General features: G+C 47.8%; 1 protein-coding gene across 2 annotated transcripts in view; it reads left to right on the forward strand.

Moving 5' to 3' along the window:
• Nucleotides 1-24278, forward strand: part of PDE2A (phosphodiesterase 2A) — a 117632-nt gene that overhangs the window by 81070 nt on the left and 12284 nt on the right. For both annotated transcript variants that reach the window (XM_027848274.1, XM_027848275.1), the window contains exons 6-21: nucleotides 5666-5725; nucleotides 6179-6347; nucleotides 6560-6612; nucleotides 6999-7073; nucleotides 7308-7349; nucleotides 7987-8055; nucleotides 8450-8580; nucleotides 11623-11734; nucleotides 13300-13339; nucleotides 13502-13565; nucleotides 15150-15222; nucleotides 15349-15526; nucleotides 15720-15832; nucleotides 20229-20306; nucleotides 23317-23439; nucleotides 23916-23986. In XM_027848274.1, the coding sequence (XP_027704075.1) occupies nucleotides 5666-5725; nucleotides 6179-6347; nucleotides 6560-6612; nucleotides 6999-7073; nucleotides 7308-7349; nucleotides 7987-8055; nucleotides 8450-8580; nucleotides 11623-11734; nucleotides 13300-13339; nucleotides 13502-13565; nucleotides 15150-15222; nucleotides 15349-15526; nucleotides 15720-15832; nucleotides 20229-20306; nucleotides 23317-23439; nucleotides 23916-23986 (1451 nt within the window). The remainder of the gene's footprint in view (nucleotides 1-5665; nucleotides 5726-6178; nucleotides 6348-6559; nucleotides 6613-6998; nucleotides 7074-7307; nucleotides 7350-7986; nucleotides 8056-8449; nucleotides 8581-11622; nucleotides 11735-13299; nucleotides 13340-13501; nucleotides 13566-15149; nucleotides 15223-15348; nucleotides 15527-15719; nucleotides 15833-20228; nucleotides 20307-23316; nucleotides 23440-23915; nucleotides 23987-24278) is intronic.

Genomic DNA, 24278 nt, shown 5'->3' on the forward strand with positions numbered 1-24278 from the left:
ACACACACTCACGTATGGTCTGTGTGCATATTAGGGGTGTGTGTGTGTGTGTGTGTGTGTGTATGTGTGTCCGTCCATGCACACTAATGTCTTCTAATGTGTTTGAGGACTTGTGCAAGCATGAGAATGCAATTGTATGTGTATGTGTTTGGGCGTACTTCTCAGTGTGTATATGTGAATATACATAGCAGAATGTCTGTATAGATGAGTTGCCGATTGATTGATTGATGTCTGGGCCAAGACTATATTTGTAAATCTGTGAGTGGCTATTGTCAGACAGATACCAAAGGCTATGGGACATCAGAATGTGAGCTCATTGTGAGTAGCAATTGTTTCATTCCTTGCACTTGCATCTCCAGGGCTTGGTACATCGTAGGTGCTTAATAAAAAAACTTGCCGATTGATTGATTGATGTCTGGGCCAAGATTTTGGTCCCTGAGTTGGCCCCATTTTATCGCTTCACCTTTTCTAGGCTTGTTCCTTCCGCCTTGGCTAGGAGATCTGGTACCAGAGAGGAGACATAGAGCCAGCAAAGAAGAGAATAGAAGATCTTAGCTGGAATGAGCCCAGCGCTGTATGTAAATCACATGCAGATGAGATTGTGGTATCCCCACAATCCCTGGTCCAGCCACCTGCTCCTGGAGGAGTCACAGATGGTGCCCACCAAGAGGCCATCTCCATCACCTCCCCACCCACTAACCATCCCTGGGGCAAAGGAGGAGAGGGTGGGGAGGAAAGGGAAGGCTTTCCTTCTCTGCTCCTCCCAAGCCCAGGCCTTAACTCCCATCACTCCACAGTGACTATGGCAATCTCTTTCTCAGAATCTCCCTTCCCATCTTTCTGTATTCCAGACCAGAGTCATCTTCCTCTGGCCATCTCTGACCAGATCCCTTTCCTGAACAGGAGGAGCCTGCTATGGCTCCCTGCAGGCCTTGGAAAAGGGTTCAGACTCTTCAGCATCTGAGGCTCTCCACAGTCTGGCCCTATCCTCTCTAGTATCTTCTCTTCCTACACCTCTTGCAGACAATCAGACTAGCCTCTTCATACCAGGCCCATTCCCATCTTGATGCTTTTGTTCAAGCTGTCTCTCTACTATGAATGCCCCCTTCCATCCCTTCTTGAGTCCTTTCATTCTTTAAGACCTAGTTCAGATCTCACTTCCTCCAGGATGCCATCCTTGACCACTCCAGGCCATAGTTCCTTATCTGAATCCTTCTACACCTCAGCCAAAAACCATTGTGTCTCCTGAGTACAGATCCCTGTGTTTAGCAGAGGTGACAGGGACTCCAAGATGAAGTAAGCCATAGCCCCTGTCCTCAAATGCACTGGATCCAGAGTCACAAATATCTGGGATACCCAGGCTACCCAAGTGGTAGCCTGGACTAATATGATGTAATGACTTAATACCCATATCAGCTTGAGTAAGTCCCTTCTTTTTCTTGACCTGAGTTTCTTCCTCTGTAAAATGAAAAAGGTTATCTCTAAGGCAGAGTTTCTTAGCCTGGGGTCCGTGAATCTGCTTTAAAAATACTTTGATAACTGTAATTCAATACAATTGGTTTCCTTTGTAAATCTTAAGTATTTTGTTTTATGCATTTGAAGACATTATTCTGGGAATGAGTCTTTGGGCTTTACCAGATTGCCCAAGGGGTCTGGGACAGAAAAAAGGTTAAGAACTGCTTTGAGGTTTCCTGTGGCCCAGCTCTCAGAGAAGCAGTAGAAATCATGGTAGATCTGGAGTCAGGAGACACCCAGGTTCAAATCTTGACTCTGACACTCTGTGACCATGGGTGGGCCATTTCATTTTTCTGAGCCTCAGTTTCCTTTATCTTTAAAACAGAGAATAAAAATCTGTTTTATAAAAATCTGTAAAATATATATGTTGTGCCCATATCCTCAATGTTGGATGTTTTCAAGTTATGGACTGCTACAGTTTTTGAAGATTTGAAATTGAAGATCACCCAGAAGGCAATAGAGGGGTACATGGTGGCTATGAGGGGGTTATAACCAGGGGTGTGCTGGTAAATACACAACAACCAGTTCTCCAAAACTGCAGGCTGTATTTTAAAGTTTAATACACATTATTTTCATTCTCTCCATCACTTTCTTAAGTCTATACAACCAACAAAACAATAAATCAAGCCCAGATTTGTAATGTCTGCCGATTTCCAAGGTATAAAATGCTTACACACTGAACGTTTAACAGTTGGCTCTCAGAAGCAAGTACAAGCTGGCTCTTGCATATCCCTGGCTGTAACACATTACACTGGAAGAATTAGGAAGGGGAACCATAGTAAAGGATGACCTCAAAGAAATGTATGAATCAGAAGATGGCCTGGTCATAGGGGGAGGACTCAGGCTGACCAGCAGACAATACACATGCACTGATGATATCCTTGCATTGTCAAGAGGAAGGCTACCAGCATGTTGGGTGGACTTCCTGTAGAGAACTTACAGGAAGACATGGATAAGAGTCATTTAGAATGGACAGGCAGGGATAGATTTTTATCAACATCATTAGAAGGAATAGCCACATCCAGGAGATAGCAGAGTTATGACAGTATTTGGGTACCCTTCCTCCACTAAAGGTTCTTGTGAGGGTCAACTGTGTGTCAAGTGCTGGGGAAAAAAGACTAGTATTGTTAGGGTGCTGTGAGTGGAGAGGGAATCAGTCAGTCATTTAGTCAGGTAATCAATAAGCATTTGCTAAGTGCCTACTTTGTACTGTGCTAGCAATACTAAGAAAGGCAAAAGCCAGTCCCTGCTCCCAAAGAACTCACAATCTAAAAGGAGAGAACAAGCAAACAACCATTTTCAAACAAGATCTATGCATGGTAAATTGGAGATGATCAATAGAGGGGAGGCACCAGCATTACAGGCTTCTTGTAGAAGGTGAGACTGTAGCTGGGACTTCAAGAGACCCAGGGAAGCACACAGATGAGGATGATACGAGGTGGGGTGTGATAAGGGCAAACCCAGCCCATTGTACTTTTTAAATGGGCTACCTCATATGGCTGGTGGTTCCCCATCATTGGAGGTCTTCTGGCAGATGCCGGATGCCTGGTCCAGGAGGTTGTATCAGGGATCTCTGCTCAGGAACTACTTGGACTATATGGCATCTGGAGTCCCATCCAACCCCTGAGATTCTGTAATTCTATGAGAGTCTGAGGCAAAGCAATGTGAGGAGTTGGAGCTTACTCTCATCTGGATGGGCCTAGGAAGGCTTCATGTTAGAGGCGGTGCTAGACTTGGGCATTGAAGAAAGAGAAGGATGTCAGAGGAGAAGAGGAGGGGGTGCCTTCCTGATGTGGGGAATGCCTATGCATTCTGTGCATGGAAAGGAGAGAACAAGATGAGATCTGGAAACTCCTTCAGCTGGACAGTGGAATGTCAAAAAGGGAGGACTGGCAAAGTGAGATTGCAAAACAGGCTGGGAGCAGGAGGACTTTGAATGCCAGGCTAAGGGGTTTGTTTATCCCAGCCAGGAGACGAGTAGGGAGCCAGTGAGGTTTCCAGAGCAGGAAAGTTACAAGGTTAGACTTGTAGGTGAGGAAGATTAATTTGGCACAAGTCTGATCATGTCTGTCCTTACTCTCTGCAGCAATTAAAGAGTGCACTGTGTTTAATTCAGTGGTAATGTGGCTAGAGATGCCTCTGGGCTGGGTATAAAAACCGAGACAAACCCATCTTTCCTCTTATCTTCTTGGGGAGAGCATGGGGCACATATTCTGCAGGGATAGCGGGATGAAGGTGAGATGGGGCTCGGAGAGGGGGCACTGGGGAGAGTGGTGACTTCATCAGACCCTAGAGGTTTGGACTTATCCAGCTTGGCTCCACTGGCTCTAACTGGGAGCGATGAGGGGAAGCTGCCGAGACAGAGGTCAGCTCAGTGGCAGGAATACAATAGTCTAACAAGTAGAGCTGTTCATATATGGACTGGGCTGCCTTCTTGGGAGGAAGTGAGTCCTTTGGCCCTGGGGGTCTTCACAGGAAGGCTGGATGAACTGGCGGCAGGATCCCCATGCACGTTGGATAATCCATCATTGTGATTTTGAGAAGAATTACAGAAGAAAGAAGAAGAATCAAAAGAGAAAGGATGGAGGAGATTGAGGGAGGAGGGGAGGAGAGGAGAAGGAAGCAAATGCGGAAGGAAAGGCACCCTGTTGCCTCAAGTATATAGTCCTGGGTTTGTCCCTTTCCCCATAGTAGTATGGTGGAGGGGATGACAAGAGCGAGTGTGGCTTTAGGCTTCATTAATAAAAGCAGCATCCAGAAAGAGGGAGATGATAGTCCCGTTATCTTTTGCTCTGGTCGAAACTCATCTGCAATAGTGTATTTAATTCTGGAAACCACATTTTAGGAAGGACATTGATAAATTAGAATGAATTCAGAGGAAAGTGACCAGGATAGTGAGAGAGCAGGCTATGGGAGGGTGGATGGAAGGAACTAGAAACTGTGCTTATTTAACATGGAGAAGGGGAGATTTAAGGGAGACAAGCTAGCTGCCTTTCACTTAATCAAACAGTTATCTGAGGAGCTCTTGTGCTGCTGCCCATCCCCCCCCCCCCCCCCCCCCCCCCCCCCCCCCCCCCCCTGCTGCATTTTACAGGTGAGGAAGTTTACAGGTTGGGGAAGAGCTCAGCAAAGGTCACACAGGTAGTAAGTAGAATAGGATTTGAACCTGTCTTATATCACCTGTCCTTTCAGGTGTTCTGGGTGGCTCCTAAGGGCAGAGCTAGAAGCAGTGTCCAGCTAGAGACAGAAAAGAGTTATTAGAGGATACATAAGGTCCAATGTAAGAAAAACCTTTCTAGCAATCAGAGCTGTCCCATTTTGGAATGATTGCCTCTGGAGGGAGTGAGCTCCCCATTACTAGAGGTGTCCAAGTAGAGGCTGCAGGATCTCTCTCCCCACCCCCAGGCCCGTCCCTCAGGGGTGCTGTAGTGGGAAATCCCACTCTAGGAGAGAGGCTGAACTGGATGCCCTCTGAGTCTGTGGTTCTGTGGTTTTTCAGTTAGAGACACACAAAGACCACAGTGATTTCTGGGTCACCCAGTGTCAGAGAGATTGGCAGGTACAAATGTACCAGGTATGCCGATAAGAGGGGGCTTTGCCTTCTCTTGAGTAGTGCAGCTATGAGCAGAGGGACATGGTGGTGGTGGGGGGGGGTGTGTGTGTGTATAGGGGGGGATGGTGTGGGGATGGTGTTCATTCTTGAATAAGTTAGAGAAGAACATTAAGGAGAGGAGTCAGAGGCAGTGATAAGAATCTTTAAATTAAAATTAGGAGTCCTAGGTTGGAATCTTGCTTTGCAGCTGAGAGTTGATTTATAAAACTGTTCATTGAATTGAATGAAATATTTACTAGTTGTACAACCTTAGACAAGTCGCTTCACCTTGAGCCTCAGTTTCCTCATCTGTAAAATGGGGATAAGACCACTTGCACTAAATGGGAGTGTTAGTATTATCTCTCTGGATTGGCCTTGGAAGGTTTCAGTAGATGGGATTAATTTGAATGCTGGGAAGAGGATTTACAGGATGGAAGTGGGGGACTAGGGGAGACCATTCCCAGGATTTTTTGGGGGTATATGTGTTGTGGGGTGGCGGTTCTTGAGGGAGGGGTGGAAAGAGCAGACTGTCTTAGGCAGGGGTCCCTGTCCTTCCAGGTACACTGTGCACAACTCAGTGAAGGGGATGAGCAGAGCCTTCAGGCCATAGAGAAGCACGTGAGTGGGGCTTGGGAGAGAAGGATGCTGGGGCCTGGGCCTCTCAGGAAACCCAGCCCTTTGTCTTCAGACTGGGCAACCTGGATAGTACAAAGTGGGTGGGGGTGTGTGTGAGGATATGTGTGGGGGAAGGCTGGAGAGGGTGGGGGTCAGTACCCCAAAATGCCGTGTTCAGGGGAAAGAGTCTTGGGTAAAAGGTCAGGAGTCAATGACTGTATATCTGACCTGCTGTATACCCTTGGGTAACTGCCTTCCTCAGTCTGGGTCACCAGCCTCCACAAGGTCACTTCACACTCTTAAGTTTCTTGCAAGATTGTTGGGGTCCTGGGGGAGGGGAGGGAGGGTGTTGTCCACATAGGGTTGAAGGGGTCTAGAAGGGAGGGATGGGAATGGCCAGTGCTTGGGGGCCCTGGGCCCCTGATGCTGTCTCTCATTCCCAGCCTCTCCCTCCAGACGCTAGTGGCCCTGAAGAGGCTTCGGACCCTGCAGCAGCGTCAGCCCCGACCCCAGACAGTGCCAGAGCCCTCTTCCCCGCCCACCTCGCTGGCCCGGCCAGATGGGGCCGTGCCTATTGGGACAGGTGGCTACAGCGACCTGGACAGTCGGATTCTGCAGTTGTGTGGTGAGGCAGTGGGGAGGGCTGGGATGGGATGAGGGAATGAGGGGTGAGGGAAGAGGGTCAGGTTTGCAAAATAGATCTTGGACCCCAGGCCCCAGAGCTTGGGGCAGGTGAATGGGATAAGATCCCATGGAATGGGGTGAGGCCGGTAGCATGGGGAGTGGGGGTGGTTTTCACCTCTACCTTTCCTAACCCTGGCTCCCTGCCCCTTACAGGGGAACTCTATGACCTGGATGCCTCTTCCCTTCAGCTCAAAGTACTCCATTATGTGAGTTGGACTGCTCTCCCCACTTCTACCCCTCCAAATCTCCACTATGGTCCCCTCCATCTCCATCCTCTTCTCCTGAGCTGGATACAAACAGCCAAAAACCTCCAGTCTGAGAGGGAATTCAGAGGCCCTGCCCTCAGGAGGCTCTGAGAGCCAGAAAACTCCTCTCCTTAGAAAGGGTAGAACCCCTGATCTGGGGCGGGGGGACAACAGGGACCCTGCATTTGGGGAGTCAACTCTTGGCCCAAGGAGGAGACACGTCATAGAAGTAGGTTAAACGGGGAGGTTCCCAAAAGGAGGAGAATCAGTAGGCCCTTTGATTAAGTAGGTGGGAAGGGATTTGTTTCCGGCCCTGGAGTTAATGTTGTACCCTCTTCCTTCATTAGTTGCAGCAGGAGACTGAGTCCTCAACCTGCTGCCTCCTCCTTGTTTCAGAGGATAACCTTCAGCTCTCCTGCCAGGTAGGTGCTTTGAGAGAGAGAGAGAGACTGAGATAGAGACAGAGACAGAGAGACACAGACAGAGAGACAGAGAGAGACCACAGAGAGAGAGTGAGAGAGAAAGAGAGACAGAGAGAGAGAAGCCAAAGACTATGATAGCATCGTGGAGGGTGGTCTGTCAGTGCTTACTGTTCCTTGTTTTCTAACACTAATCACCCCTCCCCCACGATCCTTGCCCTCTTCTCTGCCTCATAGGTCATCGGAGACAAAGTGCTTGGAGAAGAAGTCAGTTTTCCAGTGAGTCTCTGGCTCCCTATCCTTGTTCAATGATCTGCTGGGATATTTGGGGATCTCTTAGCGACCTACTGGGCTTTGTCAGGGCCATTTGGGGTATTTTAGAATCTCTTGGGAGATAGGTTGTTTTTTTTTTTATTAAGTCCACTTAGTATCTTACAGTCTCTGAATGTTTGTGCATCTCATCTGGGACCTCTTGGGGAGTCCTTTGGTGGGGGAGGGGCTACCAGGATGAGATGGGCTCTTTGATCATTTCTCCAGCCGGTCTCTTTCTTAAAGACGCATTAGAATCCATTAATCTATTTCCTGATCTATTGGTAAGTTCCAGGAACTCTTGGGGAGTGTCTTGGGGCCTGTCCCCCTTGTCTCTCACCTCCAGGGATGAATAGGGGAGTGTTGTCTGAGGTTCTCTCCAGGCAGGGAGAGGATCTGTGTCAGGAAGGGTCCTGGAGCTCCCTGCTTGGGGACAGCTGGGGAGTAGGCACAGAGGCATCTTCCCAGCCTTGCCCCACCTACGGCCAAGTCACCCTTGCCCTGTGTCACTAGGATCGCCTCCTCCCACATCCCCCTGCTGACTGTGTATGTGTCTCCCTTGCTTTGTCTTTCCTTCTGTTCCTCTTTCTATCATTCTCCCTTACAGATGACAGTGGGGTGCCTGGGCCAAGTGGTGAAGAACAAGGAATCCATCACACTGAAGGACCTTACATCAGTGAGTGACGGCTCCTGGGCATGCACTTGGGGGTAAGGGTGGGGTTGGGTGAAACTGCTTTTCCCTCAGGCAGGAGAGTCCCCCACCTTCCTGGTGCCCCCAGGAAGGAGAAAATAGAGGATCCCCAAAATTTTCCCCCATTTCCCTGCCCTTGCTGCTTCCCGGCTGCCTCTAGGAGAACAGAGCTAGCCTCGTTCTCATGTCTCCCAGGGGAAACTGAAGCCCTGAGAGAGGGGCAAGGACTTGTCTAAGGTCCCGCTGAGAGTCGGTGGTTGAGTTGAGAATAGAACTCAGATCTCCTGACTTGAAACCTGGAGAACTAGGAGTTGTTAGCTGTAGCCTTTGGAGGTTTCCAGGTTCTTCCCCCTCAGACGTGCTCTCCTCCACTCTGCAGGGAGAGGTGACACAGCTGCAGAGCCTCGTGGGATGTGAGCTGCAGTCCATGCTCTGTGTCCCTGTCATCAGCCGGGCTACAAATCAGGTGGTGGCCTTAGCCTGCGCTTTCAACAAGCAGGGAGGAGAGACGTGAGTTCTGGAGACCTGCGGAGGCTGAGAATGGGAGGGAAGCTAAAGGAGGGTGTGGGTGGGTATCCCCTAGTGACTGTCTCCTGTGGGATGTGACCACAGGAGATATTGCTAAACACCACACCTTCAGAGGTCAGGAAGGAGGAAGCAGGAGAGCAGGTGGGAAGTTGGTACTGGGTGGTTTGTTACACAGAAAGCTGTGGCCAATAAGGCCATGGGATGCTTGACCCAAATCTGGCAGTACTGAAAGGATGTGGCCCAGAACCAAACACTCTACTTCTTTGTTTTTTTTTTTTTTTTTTGAGGCAATGGTAGTTAAGTAACTTGCCCAGGGTCACACAGCTAGCTAGTGTCTGAGGCCGGATTTGAACTCAAGTCCTCCTGACTCCAGGGCTGGTGAGCTATCCACTACACCACCTAGCTGCCCCCTGAACACCCTACTTCTGAGGCAGCAGGTACGGGAGAGGAGACACAGTCCCAGGACTGGAAGTCAGGAGACTTGTCTTCTTAGTCATAGCTCTGCCATTAAGCTGCTGTGTGACCTTGGGCATGTCTTTTCCCTTCCTCTGAGCCTCAATCTTTTATGTTCCTTCTGGCTCTGAAAGTCTGATATTCGATGGGTACACTGTTCAGAGTCAGGATCCCAGGGATAGCTTCTGGGAGGGAGGCCTTGGGTAGATGACCATGGTGCATTTGAACAGGCTGATTCAGAGTCCAGAGCAGGGAAAGCAATGATAAGGATAGTGGGCAGGTAGCCTGATCCCCAGTAAAAATACCAACCCTGACTCTGAGATATCAGGAAATATCTGGTCAGGAAACAGATGCTCAGGTTGTTTGAAAGCTGGGAGGTGGTGAAGGCAATCCTAGAAGGGAGTAAGCCACAAGTATAGATAACTATAATGTGATAAATGCATTAAGAGGGAGGTCTGAGGGAAAAGCCATCACTGACAATGAAGATCAGGGAAGACTTCCTGGAGGAGGTGATATTGGGCTTGGAAGGACTGGTAGGATTCTGTCATCAAAGAGGAAAAGGGAGAACATTTTAGGCCTTGGGTACAAGGGTTCACAGGATATTGGCAAAGCCATCCCTTTTTGTGAGATGTAGAATGCATGAGTTAAGACTAGTAAGAGCTTTGAATGCCAAGTAAAGGGTAGTAAGAGTAAACCTTACTCAGTAGTCAATGGGAGGCCATTGAAAGGTTTTGAGCAGAGGAAGGATTCACTTAGACATGAGTGAAGGAAAATTAGCCTGGAAGTTTGTGCAGGGTGGATTGGAGGGAGAAGGAGTGAAGGTGGATGGAGGTCAGAAGGCCTGTGGAGAGATCATGGTTTAACAAGAGCTGAAATGTGGTGATGGGGGCCTGGACCACGGTCAGGTCGTGGCCTTGGGGAAACAGAGGAGGGGAAGAGGGTGAGAGGGGGGAGTCAGCAGGGCCTGGTAACTTACTGGATGTGAGAAAAGAGGGAGAGAGGAGTCCAGGAGTATACCCACGTTTACAAACAGTGAATAATAAGAGTTTAGATAGCATTTAGATAGTGCTTTAAGGTTTGCAAAATGCTTTACATGAGTTATCTCACTGATCCTCTCAACAACCAAATGAAGGAGGTGCTGTTATTATCTTCGTTTCACAGATGAGGAAACTGAGGCTGGTAGGGGATAAGTGACTCGCTCAGGGTCACACAGCTAAGTTTCTGGGGCAGGATTTGAACTCAAGTTTTCCAAACTACAGCACTCTGCATCATTTAGCTGGAGAGTGGAACCACCAATTAAAGGAGGCAGAGGTTTTAGGGGAAAGGTGATGAGACATTAGACTAGGAATTCTGGGAACCCAGCAAGCAAAGGAATCCAGCTTCAGGGAGACTGGAAAGCAAACGTCAGTGGCCAGATGATGCTGTCTGTGGTACTGAAACGTGGGGTCGATGGCCTTCGGGGGCAGGGGCAGACAAGCAGAGGGAGGGAGATGGAGAAGAGGGCAGGTTGGTCCAAAGCTTTGGCCCTGTCTATTCTGGGTAGCAACCACATCTCCGCCTTTCCCAGCCCTCCCCACCATGGAGTGGGAAAACCATTGTTTAGGGGCAGAGGACCTGGGTTTAAATCTTGGCTGTATTAGTTATGTTATGTTGGACTGATTGCTTAACCTTTCCGGGACTCTGTTTCCTTATTTGAAAAATGAGGGGGTTGGGCAATATGATTGTTGAGGTTTCTTTGAGCTCTGGAGGCTGGGATCTGTGATTTATCCAGCTCCCCACAGCTGGCTCTCCTAATGATATATCATCTGGCCATGGGATTGAATTACTGACTCTGGAGGATTTGGGACCAATCTAGTCAGGCGAGAAGCCGGCTCCCATTAGCCTGGGCGGGCGCCTTGCTGGACAGTCCCTAATCACCCTGCTTGCCTGGACACATTAGGATTGATGGCGAGCTTTGTGGCTTAGTGGAGGGTGAGCTGAGGGCAGGGAGGGGATGGACAGGAAGGATGGGCTTAGTGAGGAGGAACGGTCACCGGCAGGAAGTGACCTGCCTCCCCTGATTCCCTCCCTCCCTTTATCCAGTCTGGGAAAGAAACCTGAGCCAGAGGTGAGCCGTGATCCTGCTCTCAATCTAGGAGGCCCTAATTGGGGGTGAAGGGAAGGGAAGAAAGTCCTTTGCCCTCAGGCAGCCCCCAGTCTAAGGGAAAGGGGGATGGGGAAGGGATCCTGACTGATGGAGGAGGCAGGACACAGATTCTTTCAGACTGTGGACAGACACCTTGATAAATGACTAATAAACAAAGTGGGGCCCTTGGTGCCCAGTGGATGGAGAGTAAAGAATATACCCCACCTGGGCTAGGATTTCATCAAGGAAAGATTCCTAGAAGAGGTAAGTATAGCTCCTGGTTTAAAGGGAGGAAAGGGAGCAGTACTGGGGACTCAAGGGTGATATCTCAACACTGTGCCAGGCATATTGAAGATGCTTAATAAGTGTTTGCTGATTGATGTATCCTTGATATGCCACCGCCCCCAGCTGTCCCCGTCACAGCTTCATCCTCCCCTCCCTGGCAGGTACACAGACTGGGATGAGCACAAGATACTCCACTGTTTCTGCTACACAGCTACCGTCCTTACCAGCACCCTGGCCTTCCAGAAAGAACAGAAGCTCAAGTGTGAGTGCCAGGTGAGCCCCCGCCCAGGTGCCCGGCGTTCCTTTCCCAGCCTCACCTTCCCCTTCTTCACCTCTCTATTCTCAGCTTTCTTTTTTCACTCTTTTCTCTTATCCTTCCCAACTTTCTCCTCCTAGTTCTCATCTTCATGATTCCCTATGATTAAGTCTGACCAAAAGTGTTCTAGGCAGGTCAATTTCTTGATGCTATATAGATCAGAAGTTTAAGAGGATAATAGAACTGGGGCCTTAGAACAAAGAGTGGGTCAAAGCTAGAAGGCCCTTAGAACACAAAATGTCAGAGCTGGGAAGGACCTTAGAACATAGAATGTCAGAGTTGGGAGGGACCTTAGAACACAGAATGTCAGAGCTGGGAAGGGCCTTAGTGCATGCACACACACACACACACACACACACACCCCCACACACACAGACAAGAATCTTAGAACTAATAGAGACAGTGAAAATCCTGGAGTTCAACCCCTTCATTTTTACAAAGGAGGGAACAGAGAGCCAGAGAGGGGGATGGGTTCCCCTAAAGCTCCACAGTGAGTCACTGGCAGATCAGGGTTTCTGACTGTTACTCCAGGGACTCTTTGGCAGGACACTGCTGTCCAGTGATTTGTGCGCCTGGGAGAAGCAGCTTCCTCCTAATAGCAACATAACCCAGTGACTGTTCTGGCATTGCTCAGTGTAATCTTGGTGCTGGTGCTCCCTCTGGTGGTCACTATTAGGTGCTGCATAAAGATGTTGGTGAACGCACGCATGTACATAATACACACACACACACACACTCACACACATACACACCCACATACCACTCACATATATATATATATATATATATGGATTATATATGATGTGTGTATATATGGATATGTGTGTACATATACATACATATCCCATATCTATATGCATCCATACACACATATCTATCTATCTATCAATCTATCTAATCTTTCATTGACTTACAGAATGTTAGATCTGGAAGGGACCTTAGAGATCGTCCACTCCATCCTTCTCATTTTACAGGGAAGGACTCTGAAGCCAGAGGAGGGGAAGAGTCTTGGCTGAGGTCATATAGCAAGTTGATGGCTGGGTTGGGACCAGAATCTGGGATTCTTGATTCTCAGTCCAGGACTCTTTCCACTAAACATGTGATCCAGGAAGACCTGAGTTCAAATACGGCTTCAGGCACTTACTGGATGTATACTTAACCTCTGCCTGCTTCAGTTTCTTCATCTGTAAAATGGGTTTAATAATAGCCCCTAATTCTCAGTTGGTTGTGAGTATAAAATAAGATGATATTTATAAAGCTTTGCAAACCTTAAAGTACTATATAAATACTAGTTTTGTTTTCATTATCATCATCATCATCATCATCACCATCATCATCATCATAATCAAAAGCTAGGCTATATCTCCCAGACTAATGAACTGGAGGCCGACAGTGAAGGAGAAGGAAGCATTGTAACTGTTGAGGACTTTTTGGAGCCTGCTGATTTAGAAGCTGGGGGCTAGGCATGATACCCAGAGACTGAAATCTTTGTTTTTCCCCATTCCTATTCACCCCTTTCTAGGCTCTTCTCCAAGTGGCAAAGAACCTCTTCACACACTTGGGTGAGCCTCCCCTCTCCATCAGCTTTAGGTGTGGGCAGGGATGAGGCTGAGGCTGGGGGAGGCTTTGGGAAGGAGGGAAGCCAGGGCCCCATCCCTTAGCATAGAAGCCCAGCTTGGGTTTCCTTGGAGATCAGCATCACTTTGTAAATTTATATTCCCCAGATGATGTCTCTGTCCTGCTCCAAGAAATCATCACAGAAGCCCGGAACCTCAGCAATGCCGAGATGTGAGTAAAGCGGTCCAAGGGGAAGGGATGTGGGTCCTTCCTGGGGATGTGTTAGGACCACTGAGTACAAATCAGGGGCTCTTAGGCTTTTTTGTGTGCCATGGACGGTCTGGTGAAGCTTATGAATCCATTCTCAGAAATAAGTTTTTAAATGCATGAAATAAAATACACAAGATTGCAAAGGAAACCAGTTATATTAAAATACAGTTATTAAAACATTTTAAAAAGAGTTCATGGACCCTAGGTTGAGAATCCCTGGCAAGTCCAACTTCCTCCTTTTACAGAGGAGGAAACTGAGGCCTAGAGAAGTTCAGTGACTTACCCAAGGTCTTCCAGTAGAGAGGTTAGGATAACCGAGGGAAGGAAGTGGGAGGGCAGCAGCCTTGGACGGTAGCGACAAGATGTCTGCCTCTTTCCTTCCCTTATTTTCCTTCTCTTTCCCTCTTCTCTCTCCTCCAAGAATGATGAGCTCTCCCTCAATAGTATGCCTTGGTCAGTTTTCAAACACTCCCGGGAAAACCTGTTTTGTTTGACTGGCTTCAGGCACCTTGTGAAGAATGTGTAATTTCAGAGGGGTGTTGTCTGAGGGGGTAATGGACAAACTTGAGCTCCATTTGATAATCCCCTTTATTCCTTCTCCTTTTTGGGAGGAGAAAGTGCTGCTATCTAGTGGGAATGTGGGTGGAGAACCCCCCAACCTTCCAGCAATCGGCAGGATTCCTCCACTGCCGCTTCCTTTGTGAATAAATCCTAGGAAACAGACTTGTGGGTTGTAGTGTATGGAGTCAAGGGAAATATAGAGTGGATGCCAGGTTCATAACAGGATGCTTGAAACTGGAGTCCGCTCCCATCTTTCCCCTGACTCCATATGCTACAGCCCACAAATCTGTTTTCTAGGGTATCCTGTTACAGAGGTGAGTGTAGGAGAAGGCTAAATGTAATTGGAGTCAGGGATGTCCAGTCTCTGATCCTAGGGAGCCAGGTAGGGTGGGGGTCCAAGAAGGTCCAGATGACTTGGAGAATTTATCAGGGGTGGAGAGCCTGCAGCCTTGAGGCCACACTTGTTCTGTGAAGTTTGGATTCAGTCAAAGGGCTGCACTTGAGGACCTAGAGGGCCACGTGTGGCCTCGAGGCTGCAGGTGCCTCACCCCTGATTTGGACTGATCTCTGGCATTAAAGAATTTTAGAGAGTGTTGGGATATGAAAGCCCCCTGTGGCCAAAGACCCTTGGATCATCTCTAACATAGAGCTGGTGTAGGGTCAGGAATCAGATGGGGATCCACGAGGTCTGAGGTCTGAGGCCTGAGATGGGATCTTTGGCTCAGCCCTAGCCTGGAATTGAGGTCCATGCCCTTGGCAGGATAGTGCTCAGAGCCGCTGCCTTCTGGCCCTCGTAGATAGCTCAGCTGCCCAACTCTCCTTGCTGCGAGGTCATTAATTTGAGATCGATGAGCACCTCAGTGAGTCCTGCCCACACTCTCCGCCATTAGCTCTCACCCATGCCCTCACGGAGCCTCTGTTCCCAGGAGTGCCTGGGCAGGCACGAGGGTCAGGGACCTTCCTTACCCTTGGGCTTCCCCACAGCTGCTCCGTGTTCCTCTTGGATCAGAATGAGCTGGTGGCCAAGGTGTTTGATGGTGGTGTTGTGGATGATGAGGTAAGGGCTTGTGGGGGTGGGGGTTTGGGGGGAACACACAAGGATGGAGAATCAGATGGGGGCCCCACAGGGGTGCTGATAGATTCTGGAACCCACCCATGTTTCCTCTTGTCTTGCTTTGCCCAGACCTATGAGATACGAATCCCTGCAGACCAGGGGATTGCAGGTCACGTGGCCACCACGGGTCAGATCCTGAACATCCCGGATGCCTATGCACATCCCCTGTTCTACCGAGGTGTGGACGACAGCACAGGCTTCCGCACACGCAACATCCTGTGCTTCCCCATCAAGAACGAAAACCAAGGTGTGTGGGGGGTGTACATCCCTTTCCAGCCCCTGGGGACCACGGGCATTAGCTCAGCCCCATGGGATGGGACTGTGGGGAGGGGGAGGAGTCAGAGTCACAGGGATACTAGGACCTGGAGGAGCAGGAATGTTGAGAGTGAGGGGAACAAGGGAGGATGTCCCCCCAGCCCTATTTCTATCCATCCCTCCAGAGGTCATCGGTGTGGCTGAGCTGGTGAACAAGATCAATGGCCCTTGGTTCAGCAAGTTTGATGAGGACCTGGCCACAGCCTTTTCCATCTACTGCGGCATCAGCATCGCTCATGTGAGTTCTGAACCCTGCCCTGTGTCCCCTTCCCACTTCCGGTTCCTTTGAGTTCTTCTACTCTGGGTCCCCCCCTCCCCCAAGTCTCCCTCAGGCCTAGGGAGGGAAGAAACCCAGCCCTCTTCAGATCAAGTCAACAAGTCAATAAGCATTTATTAAGCACTTACTGTATTCCTTCCTTTGACTTGTAACTTTGGGGCCCAGGGTGGGATGAGACCCCTGGCATCATCTCCACTCCTGACTCTCTGAAGCAGGGCACATAACTTGTTATCTTTCTCATCTCCTAGACTCAAGGTTGTCCTCTAAACTAAGAGTGGTGAAACCTATGAAGTAGTCCCAACCATACTTTTGACTTTACTGTGTGATCTTGGATAAGTCACTTCTCTTTGGGTCTCATACTCCTTCTTGGTGAAATGAAGATAATTATCATTTCAGCAGTGGGTGATAAAGTTTCTCATGCCAATCTCCAAAGCCAGAGAAATATAATCCAGACCAGGGATTCTTTTTGTGATGGACCCTTTTGACAGGACACCTTCTCAGAATAATACTTGTGTATGCATAAAATAAAATACACAAGATTACCGAGGAAAACAATTATATTGAAAAAGTTATCAAATATTTTTAAAAATAAAGTTTACAAACCCCAGGTTAAGAAACCTTGGTCTAATCAGGAGTACAATTAGATGGATTTGGAACTGGTCATATGGCTGGACACAGAAGGTAGTTATGAATAGGTTTATACAAACTTTTAGCTAGGTCTTTAGTGGAGTGCCCCAAGGATCTTTGCTTGGCCCAGGCCTGTTTAACATTTTAAAAATGACTTGAGTAAAGACATAGAGAGCATGTCTATCAATTCAAAGCTGAGAGGGTGAGCGAACACTTTTGACAGAGTATGGGAGAGTCAGAATCCAAAGATCTAGGTTAGAATGTTGGGCCAAGTCCAGTAACCCTTAAATGTGTTAGGGATTGGTGATGTCCTCAGTGTGGCCATTTCCTCCACCAGTGCAGATCTCAATCCCTCTAGGCCTTAGTAGATATTTACTAATAAGATGGAATTTAATCAAGATAAATATAATGTTCTACATTTGAATTCAACAGTCAACTTCACAACTACAGGAGAGGGAGGAATGTAAATCAACATTTATTAATTGCCTTGTGTGTGAAAACTACTTTATTAGGTGATGAGGATTGAAAGACAAAAAAAAAAATCTCCCAAGAAGCCTATATTCTAAGACGTGTAAATGGATAAGGGAATAATCGGCATCTGAGGAGAGCAAAAGATCTAATGATTGGGGGGATGAGGGCAGGCTTCCTGCAGGAGGTGATACCCAAGTTGAACCTTGTTAGGGAAAGACGTGTGGCTAGAAAACCAATTTTTTTTTTTGTGAAAAAGATCTGGGGTTTCAACAATGTGACCTGGGGACCAGAAAAGTTAATGTGATCTTACTAGAGTGAGCACAGTCAGGGTCAGTGTGAGGGAGGCGGTGGCACTGTCCTCTGCTCAGGTCAGACCACATGTGGACTATTAGATGGAGACCACATTTTAAGAAGGATGTCAATGAACTGAATGGTTTCCTATGTAAGTGTCTGGGGATGAAGAGGGGATTGGAAACTATGTTACTTGAGGATTGGTTGAGGGAATTGTGGATGTTTAGCCTGGAGAAGAGAAGCCTTGGAGTGGTGGGACATGACATCTGTCTTTCATATTTTCTAAAGGTTGTCACGTGGAAGAAAGATTTGTTCCAGCAGGCAGAATTATAAGCTGGTGTGTGCTGGGGCCAGGTTGAAGGAGCTCCAGAGAGCCAATTATTAAATTTTCAGTGTGAGCATTTATAGCTCACATATGGACAAACACTATAAATAAAGGCTTGATTTGTTATATTATTGATTTTCTAGACTTAAGAGAGTGAGGGAGAAAATGTTAATAATTCAGATTAAGTTTAAAAATGTGTAGGTATATATTTTTTTTCCCTGGAGAGCCAGTTGTTAAATCTTTTACCAGCACACCCCTGATTAGCAGCCTTCTCATCTCAGTTCCATTGCAGGCCAGTTTGTCAATGTATTTCCTAAAACATAACACTTAACACTGAATATAGTACTCTAGAATCGACTAGATGTTGTCTGATGGGGCAAATGATGTCTGATAGTGGCATTATTAATTCCCTTAGTCAATCAGTCAATTGCCAACAAGGGTTTATTAAACAATTGCTACAGGTCAGGCACTGTGCTGAGCTCTGGGGATGCAAAAGAAAGGCAAACATAGGCCCTGCCCTCGAGGAGCTCACAGTCTAGTAGGGGAGACAAGGCACAAAGTACAAAGGTGATGGCAGATTTTCTCAGAGGGGAAGGCACTGGCAACTGGAGGGAGTAAGGAGGGTCTTTTGCAGGAAGTGGGATTTAAATGGAGTCTTGAAGGAAGGTAGGGACACTAAGGTGGGACTGAACATTCTAAACACGGGGGACAATGAGCCCAAAGGCACAAACAGGAGGAAGCTGGAGGCACCGCAAGGCACTGTCCTTGGGTCGTAGAATCCATGGAGAGGGATGAAAGTGTGAAGGCTAGAAAGGTCGGGAGGGGCCACGTTGTGAGGGGCTTTAAATCCCGAACAAAGGACCCAGTAGAGAGCCGCTGGAGTTTATTTAGTGGGGCTGTGTGTGTGGTGACGTGGGCTGACGCACGCTTCAGAAAAATCACGTCGATGGAGGGTGGATTGGAGCAGGGAGAGGTGAGGAAGGGTACAGCAATAATAGTCCCGGCTAGAGGCCGTGAGAGCCTGAGCTAGAATGGCGACCATCTGAGTTAGGAGAAAGATTTGAGAGAGAAGTTTGAGGAAAGGCAGAAATCATAAGACTTGGCAATGAACTGGGTATGTGGACATTGGATACCTCTCTCATTATTCTCTCTCTCAATTTCTCTTTCTCTATCTCCTCCCTCTATCCTTCCCTCCCTCTTTCTTCTTTCTCTCTCTCTCCCCCCTCAATCTCTCTCTTCCCCTCTCTTCCCTTCTCAATCTCTCTCTCTCTCTCTGTCTCTCTCTCTCCTTCCCTTCCTCCCTTCCTCCCTCCCTCCTCACTCCTCGCCTTTTTTGAGATTGGGTTTCCCTATCTCATCCGGGCTGGAAATGCATTGGCCAGTCATGGATTCTTTCCCTGCTGATTATCATGAAAACCTGAACCTGCTCTATTTCCAACCTGGACTGGTTTGACTCTTGGCCTTGTAGCCCTTTACTCCCAAGGGCCTTACCATTTGGGTGCCAGACTTGTTGTGGACACCCAGTTGGCTTTAGCCCTACTGTATGTAGCTCAGAGTTCATGAGCTCAAGAGATCTATCAGGTTTAGCCTGCCCGGTAGTAGAGATTATAAGCACACATCATCATTCTTAATCTCTTTTTCTGGAAAGTAAGTTTTTATTACTGTCTTCTGTTTTTTTCTGTCATCTAGATTTCCACATACATACATATATGTATATGTGTATACACATATCTGTCTATATATAGAGTGTATGTGTACCCTTCCGTCTCTCAGATTCTGGGGTCATCCCCTGCCTTGACTGTCTCCTGGGGCTGTGAGGAGACAAAATCAGGAAGCACCATCTGTGGGCTTTTGCATCCCTTCTCCAGTCTTGATTTCAGCCTCCTCTCCCTAAGGCTTCCCTCCCCCTGCCCTTGCCTTGGGTCATATTGCCACCAGGCCAGCCTCTTGGGTGAAAACCCTAAGAGAGCATCAGTGCATGGGGCCAGCTGTTGGCTGGAGTTCAGACACCTGTGTCCCCTGCCTCCCTCTCCAATAGCATGGTCCAAATCTCCCTCTCTCCCTCCTCCTTCTAAGTATGGGTGTGGATAAAATACACGGGAGTGGGGTGAGGGAGGATTAATTATGTGACTTAAGTGCCTGGACAAGGACAGGAGGAAGTAAACACAAGGATGTTCTGAGCAGAAGAACCTGGACTAGTGTTTTTTTTTCTTTACTCTTGAACATGCCAGATGGAGTGAGTATGATGATAATAGCACCTCCTGTTTACATAGTGTTTGTAAAGTACTTCCCTCTCAATAATACTGTGAGGCAGGTAGTAATAATAATATCTAGTATTTATGTAGCTCTTTGTAAGGTTTATGAAGTGCTTTGTATATGTTGGCTCATTTGATCCTCACAACAACCATATGTGTTAGATGCTATTATTAGCCCCATTTTACAGATGAGGAAACTGAGGCAGAGAGGGGTAAGTGACTTGCCCAAGGTCACACAGCTAGGAATTGTCGAAGTTGGGATGTGAACCTAGGTCTCCTGACTCCAAACCAGGCTCTCTTTCCATCATGCCTGTCATGGGGGAATGGATGGAGCTGGTGTTAGCTTTTCTTTAAATCTCCTTCACCATTCCTCCTTTTGTCTCCTCAGTCTCTTCTATACAAGAAAGTGAATGAAGCCCAGTATCGGAGCCACTTGGCCAATGAGATGATGATGTATCACATGAAGGTAAGGTCCTCCCTACCCATCATCTATTGCCGGGAGACTGAGAGCAGAAAGGGGAGGAGCTGGCCTCTCCCACCACTTACAGAGTCAAGGGCAATGTTGGGACTGGCGGAAGTTGAATGCAGGACATTGAGAGCAGCTTGTTATCTGAAGAGACCAGTGAGAGGACTGAGCAGGGAGGCCTTCAGTGTGCTGTATACACAATGGTGTTACGTAGATGAATGGGTAGAGTGGCTGAAGTTTCATGTTTGGGGAGGGCGAGGCTTATATGGATCAATGATTTATTTAGATTTCATTAGGTATCTATTATTAGATATTATCATAACGATCATTTATGCGTGCTTTCTAATGATCAGAGCTGTCCAGAAGAGCAAAGGCCTGCCTTGGGAGGTAATGAGCTCTTTAAGCAGAAGCTGGATGGTCACTTGTTGGGGGTGTCATGTGGGCATTCCTGTCTGGGTATGGGTTGACCTAAATGTCTTTGCAGGTTGCTTCTGGCCCTAGGATTCTGGGTAAAAGAGCTCAGTTAGAGCATCTTAAGGGGAAGAACATGGCTTGTACTTGTGGGTATGATAACTTAGTTGCAGTGTTTGGATTTATTGATTTATTTTTACATTACTGTTCCCTCCCAGTCTCCCTTTACCCTCTCCTTGACTTCAAAAACCCTTTCATTGCAATGAATAAGTAGAGTTAAGCAAAACAAATCACATTCTGACCCTTGTCTCACATCTGGCCTAGTTTAAGGGAGGGAAGGAGTTTTAAACATGATGGCACCTGTGAGTACAGTAGCTTGTCTAAATCTTTAAAAGAGAGCAAAGGATGGACAGTGAAGGATCTCAGCTCATGGTGCCCAGGGTACCAACTCTTCCTCTCTCAACCAATCTAGGGAACCTTTCCTTTGGCCCTGGGTCTTTCACCTTTTTTTTTTTTTTTTTAGTTTTTAGGCAATTGGGGTTAGGTGACTTGCCCAGGGTCACATAGCTAGTAAGTGGCAAGTGTTTGGTCTGAGACTGGATTTGAACTCAGGTCCTCCTGACTTCAGGGCCAGTGCTCTATCCACTGCACCACCTAGCTGCCCCACCTTTCACTTTCTTAATCAAATTACCTGATCTCTGAACACCAGTCCAAGACCCTAAGACCCCAGAACTTCCACGCCCTGAGCCTTTCTGTCCCCCTGGACTCAGAGACCTAGACAGCATAGTGGATAGGAGTGCTGGCTCAGGGTCAGGAAGATGTGAGCTCAAATCCTGTCTCAGACAATTACTGGTTGTGTGACCTTGGGCAAGTCACTTAACTTTGATAAGCCTCAGTTTCCTCATCTGTAACATGGGGGTTTGAACTGGATGTCCTCTAAGGTCCCTTCTGACTTTGAATTGCTGAGCCTGTGACCTGCTGTTCCTGATTCCTCACCCCCTGCCCTTCTCCTGCTCCTGCCATTGTAACTGGACACCCTAGTCTGGCATCTGCTCCCTCATTTCTTTCATTCCTCTGGCTATGAAACATTTTTGAGCACTTACTATGTGCAGAGCCCTGGGCACACAAATAGAAAAGTAGGATAGCCCCTGCCCTCAAGGAGTTCACCTTCTGGCGGGGAAGACAACAAACAGAAGATTTCAGCTACAAGTTGGATGGAAAGGTCCTTAGGTGCAGCAGCAGAGTAGGTGATAATGCCTCTTTTTAAAGTCATTTTCACCCATAAAATCATATGATTTTATGATGATAGACTTTCTTCATTGTTCTATGCAGGTACAATTCCTCAGACCCAGCTTCTCCCCTCTTGATCCTTTCCAAGCCAGGAAACACCGAATCCCTAGCACTCATCTCCAAGTAGAGTGGATGACCTCTTTAGCCCCATATCAGCCCTCGAATTTGAGATTGACCAACTTGGGTGGGCTGGATTAGTCTCTTTGTTGTATTCTACCATTTGGCTGACTCGATCAGTCAACAGACATTTAACACTTACTACATTAGAGGTACTTTGCTAGGTGCTAGGCATGCCAAGACAAAAATAAAACAGTTCCTGCCCCAAAGAGCTTATATTCTTTTGGGGAAGACAACATGTTGTCACAACATACATCCAAAATAAGTATAAGATAGTTTGTGGGGGTTTTTGGCAGGGGAGACACTAATAGCTGGGTAGACCAGGAAAGGCTTCATTTCATGTAGGAGGTGTCATAAGCTGGAGAAGGAAATGGCAAAACACTCCAGTATCTTTGCTAAGAGAACCCCAAAATGGGGTTAAATAGAGTCAGACACAACTGAACACCACCCCCACCCCCAACACCAACAGCAACAGGAGGTGTCATGAGAGCTGAGCTTTGAAGGAAATTAGGGATTCTAGGAGGAGTTTGGCCAATCAGGAAGTCTGGTTGGCAGGCTCAGGTTGCTACACCCCACTTCCATGTAACCACTGAGCAAACTTGTTATCTTCACTTTATGGGATCTGTAACCAGAAGGGACCTTAAAGGTTTACATGTCCAGCCTGAACTCTTTACAGGTGAGGAAACTAAAAGGCAATGATTGGGGTTGGCCAGAGAGATAACTTAAGAGACATATAGGCAGTAACATTTCTGAGGCCAAATGCAATACTCATTCTACTCTTCCATGCTGCAAAGGTTATTGTCCCCCTTTTATAGGTGGGGAAACTGAGGCACAGAGATGTAAAGAGCTTTTTCTTTTAAAAAAAATAATGATGTCTTTGGTTTTTATAACATCTACATTTGAAAAACTTTAATTAGCTTCACTTAACTAGTTCACTCAATTATATTTATGAATCTGGTAAGTGAATGTAATTAGATTAAAATTTTTAAATATAGGTGATTTAAGTGTTAGAACTGAGTTTCAAACCCAGGTCTCTTCCCAAACAATATCACTGTTTCCCTACATGTGGTTGGCCGTGGTGTATTTAGGGAAGGAGGAGGATATTTATATACTTTGGTGTGCCCACCCCAGTTGGGTGGTGGTATTGGATGAGGAAAGGGGTCCTCAGTGCCCTAAACTCTGTCTCTCCTAGGTCTCAGATGATGAATATGACAAACTCCTCGGAGGTGGGATCCAGCCGGTCTCAGCCATTGACTCCAACTTTGCCAGCTTCACCTACACCCCACGCTCTCTTCCTGAGGATGATACCTCCATGGTGAGCTCACCCCAGTTGAAGGGTGGTCCCAACCTGCCACAGGAGCGGGCGGGATTTGGTTTAGATATGAAGAACTTCCCAGAGAAATGGGCCACAGGAAGGCTGTCCGGGGACATGGAGAGTAGCCTTGCTTTAGACTCCAGAGAGGAAAAACTAGGACTAACCAATGGGAAAGTGATAAAAATAGGTAGGCACATTTCATCATCATGGAAGGAAGAGCTTCCTAACAATTAGTGCTATTCCACAGTGGGCTTGGCTGCCTTGGGAGATACTCTGTTGTTAGAAGGTCCAAGCAGAGTCTGGATAACCACTGGCTGGGGAGGTTGTAGAGGGATTCCTGCACTGGGGAGTGGGGAGGAGGATGTGGGACTAAATGTGGTCTCTGAGATGTCTTCTAGTTCTGTGGGGTCTGGGGAAAGTGTGGTGGGAAAGAGGCGGACGCTGCTAGCCTGCTGACCTGCCTTCTTACTCTCCAGGCCATCCTGAGTATGCTCCAGGACATGAACTTTATCAACAACTACAAGATTGACCGACAGACACTGGTCCGGTGTGTGCTCTGGCCCCCTGATCCTGGGTCTGGGGGGGAGATTTGGTCCATGCCCTTAGGTCTGGAGAGAGGAGAGACTTCCTATCTTTGGGAGCCCCTAGCATGGGGAAGTGTGTGGCCCCTGCCCTTGGGAGCCTCTAGTGTTGTGTGTGGGGTGTGTCCCCTGCCCTTGGGAGTCTCTGGTGTGTGTGTGGGGGGGTGTCTCCTGCCCTTGGGAGCCCCTAGTGTGTGGGAGGTATGTCCCCTGACCTTGGGAGCCCCTAATGTGTGTAGGGTGTGTCCCCTGTCCTTG

The sequence above is a fragment of the Vombatus ursinus genome, unplaced genomic scaffold (assembly GCF_900497805.2).
Source record: "Vombatus ursinus unplaced genomic scaffold, bare-nosed wombat genome assembly UNPS02005659.1, whole genome shotgun sequence".
Lineage (NCBI taxonomy): Eukaryota > Metazoa > Chordata > Mammalia > Diprotodontia > Vombatidae > Vombatus > Vombatus ursinus.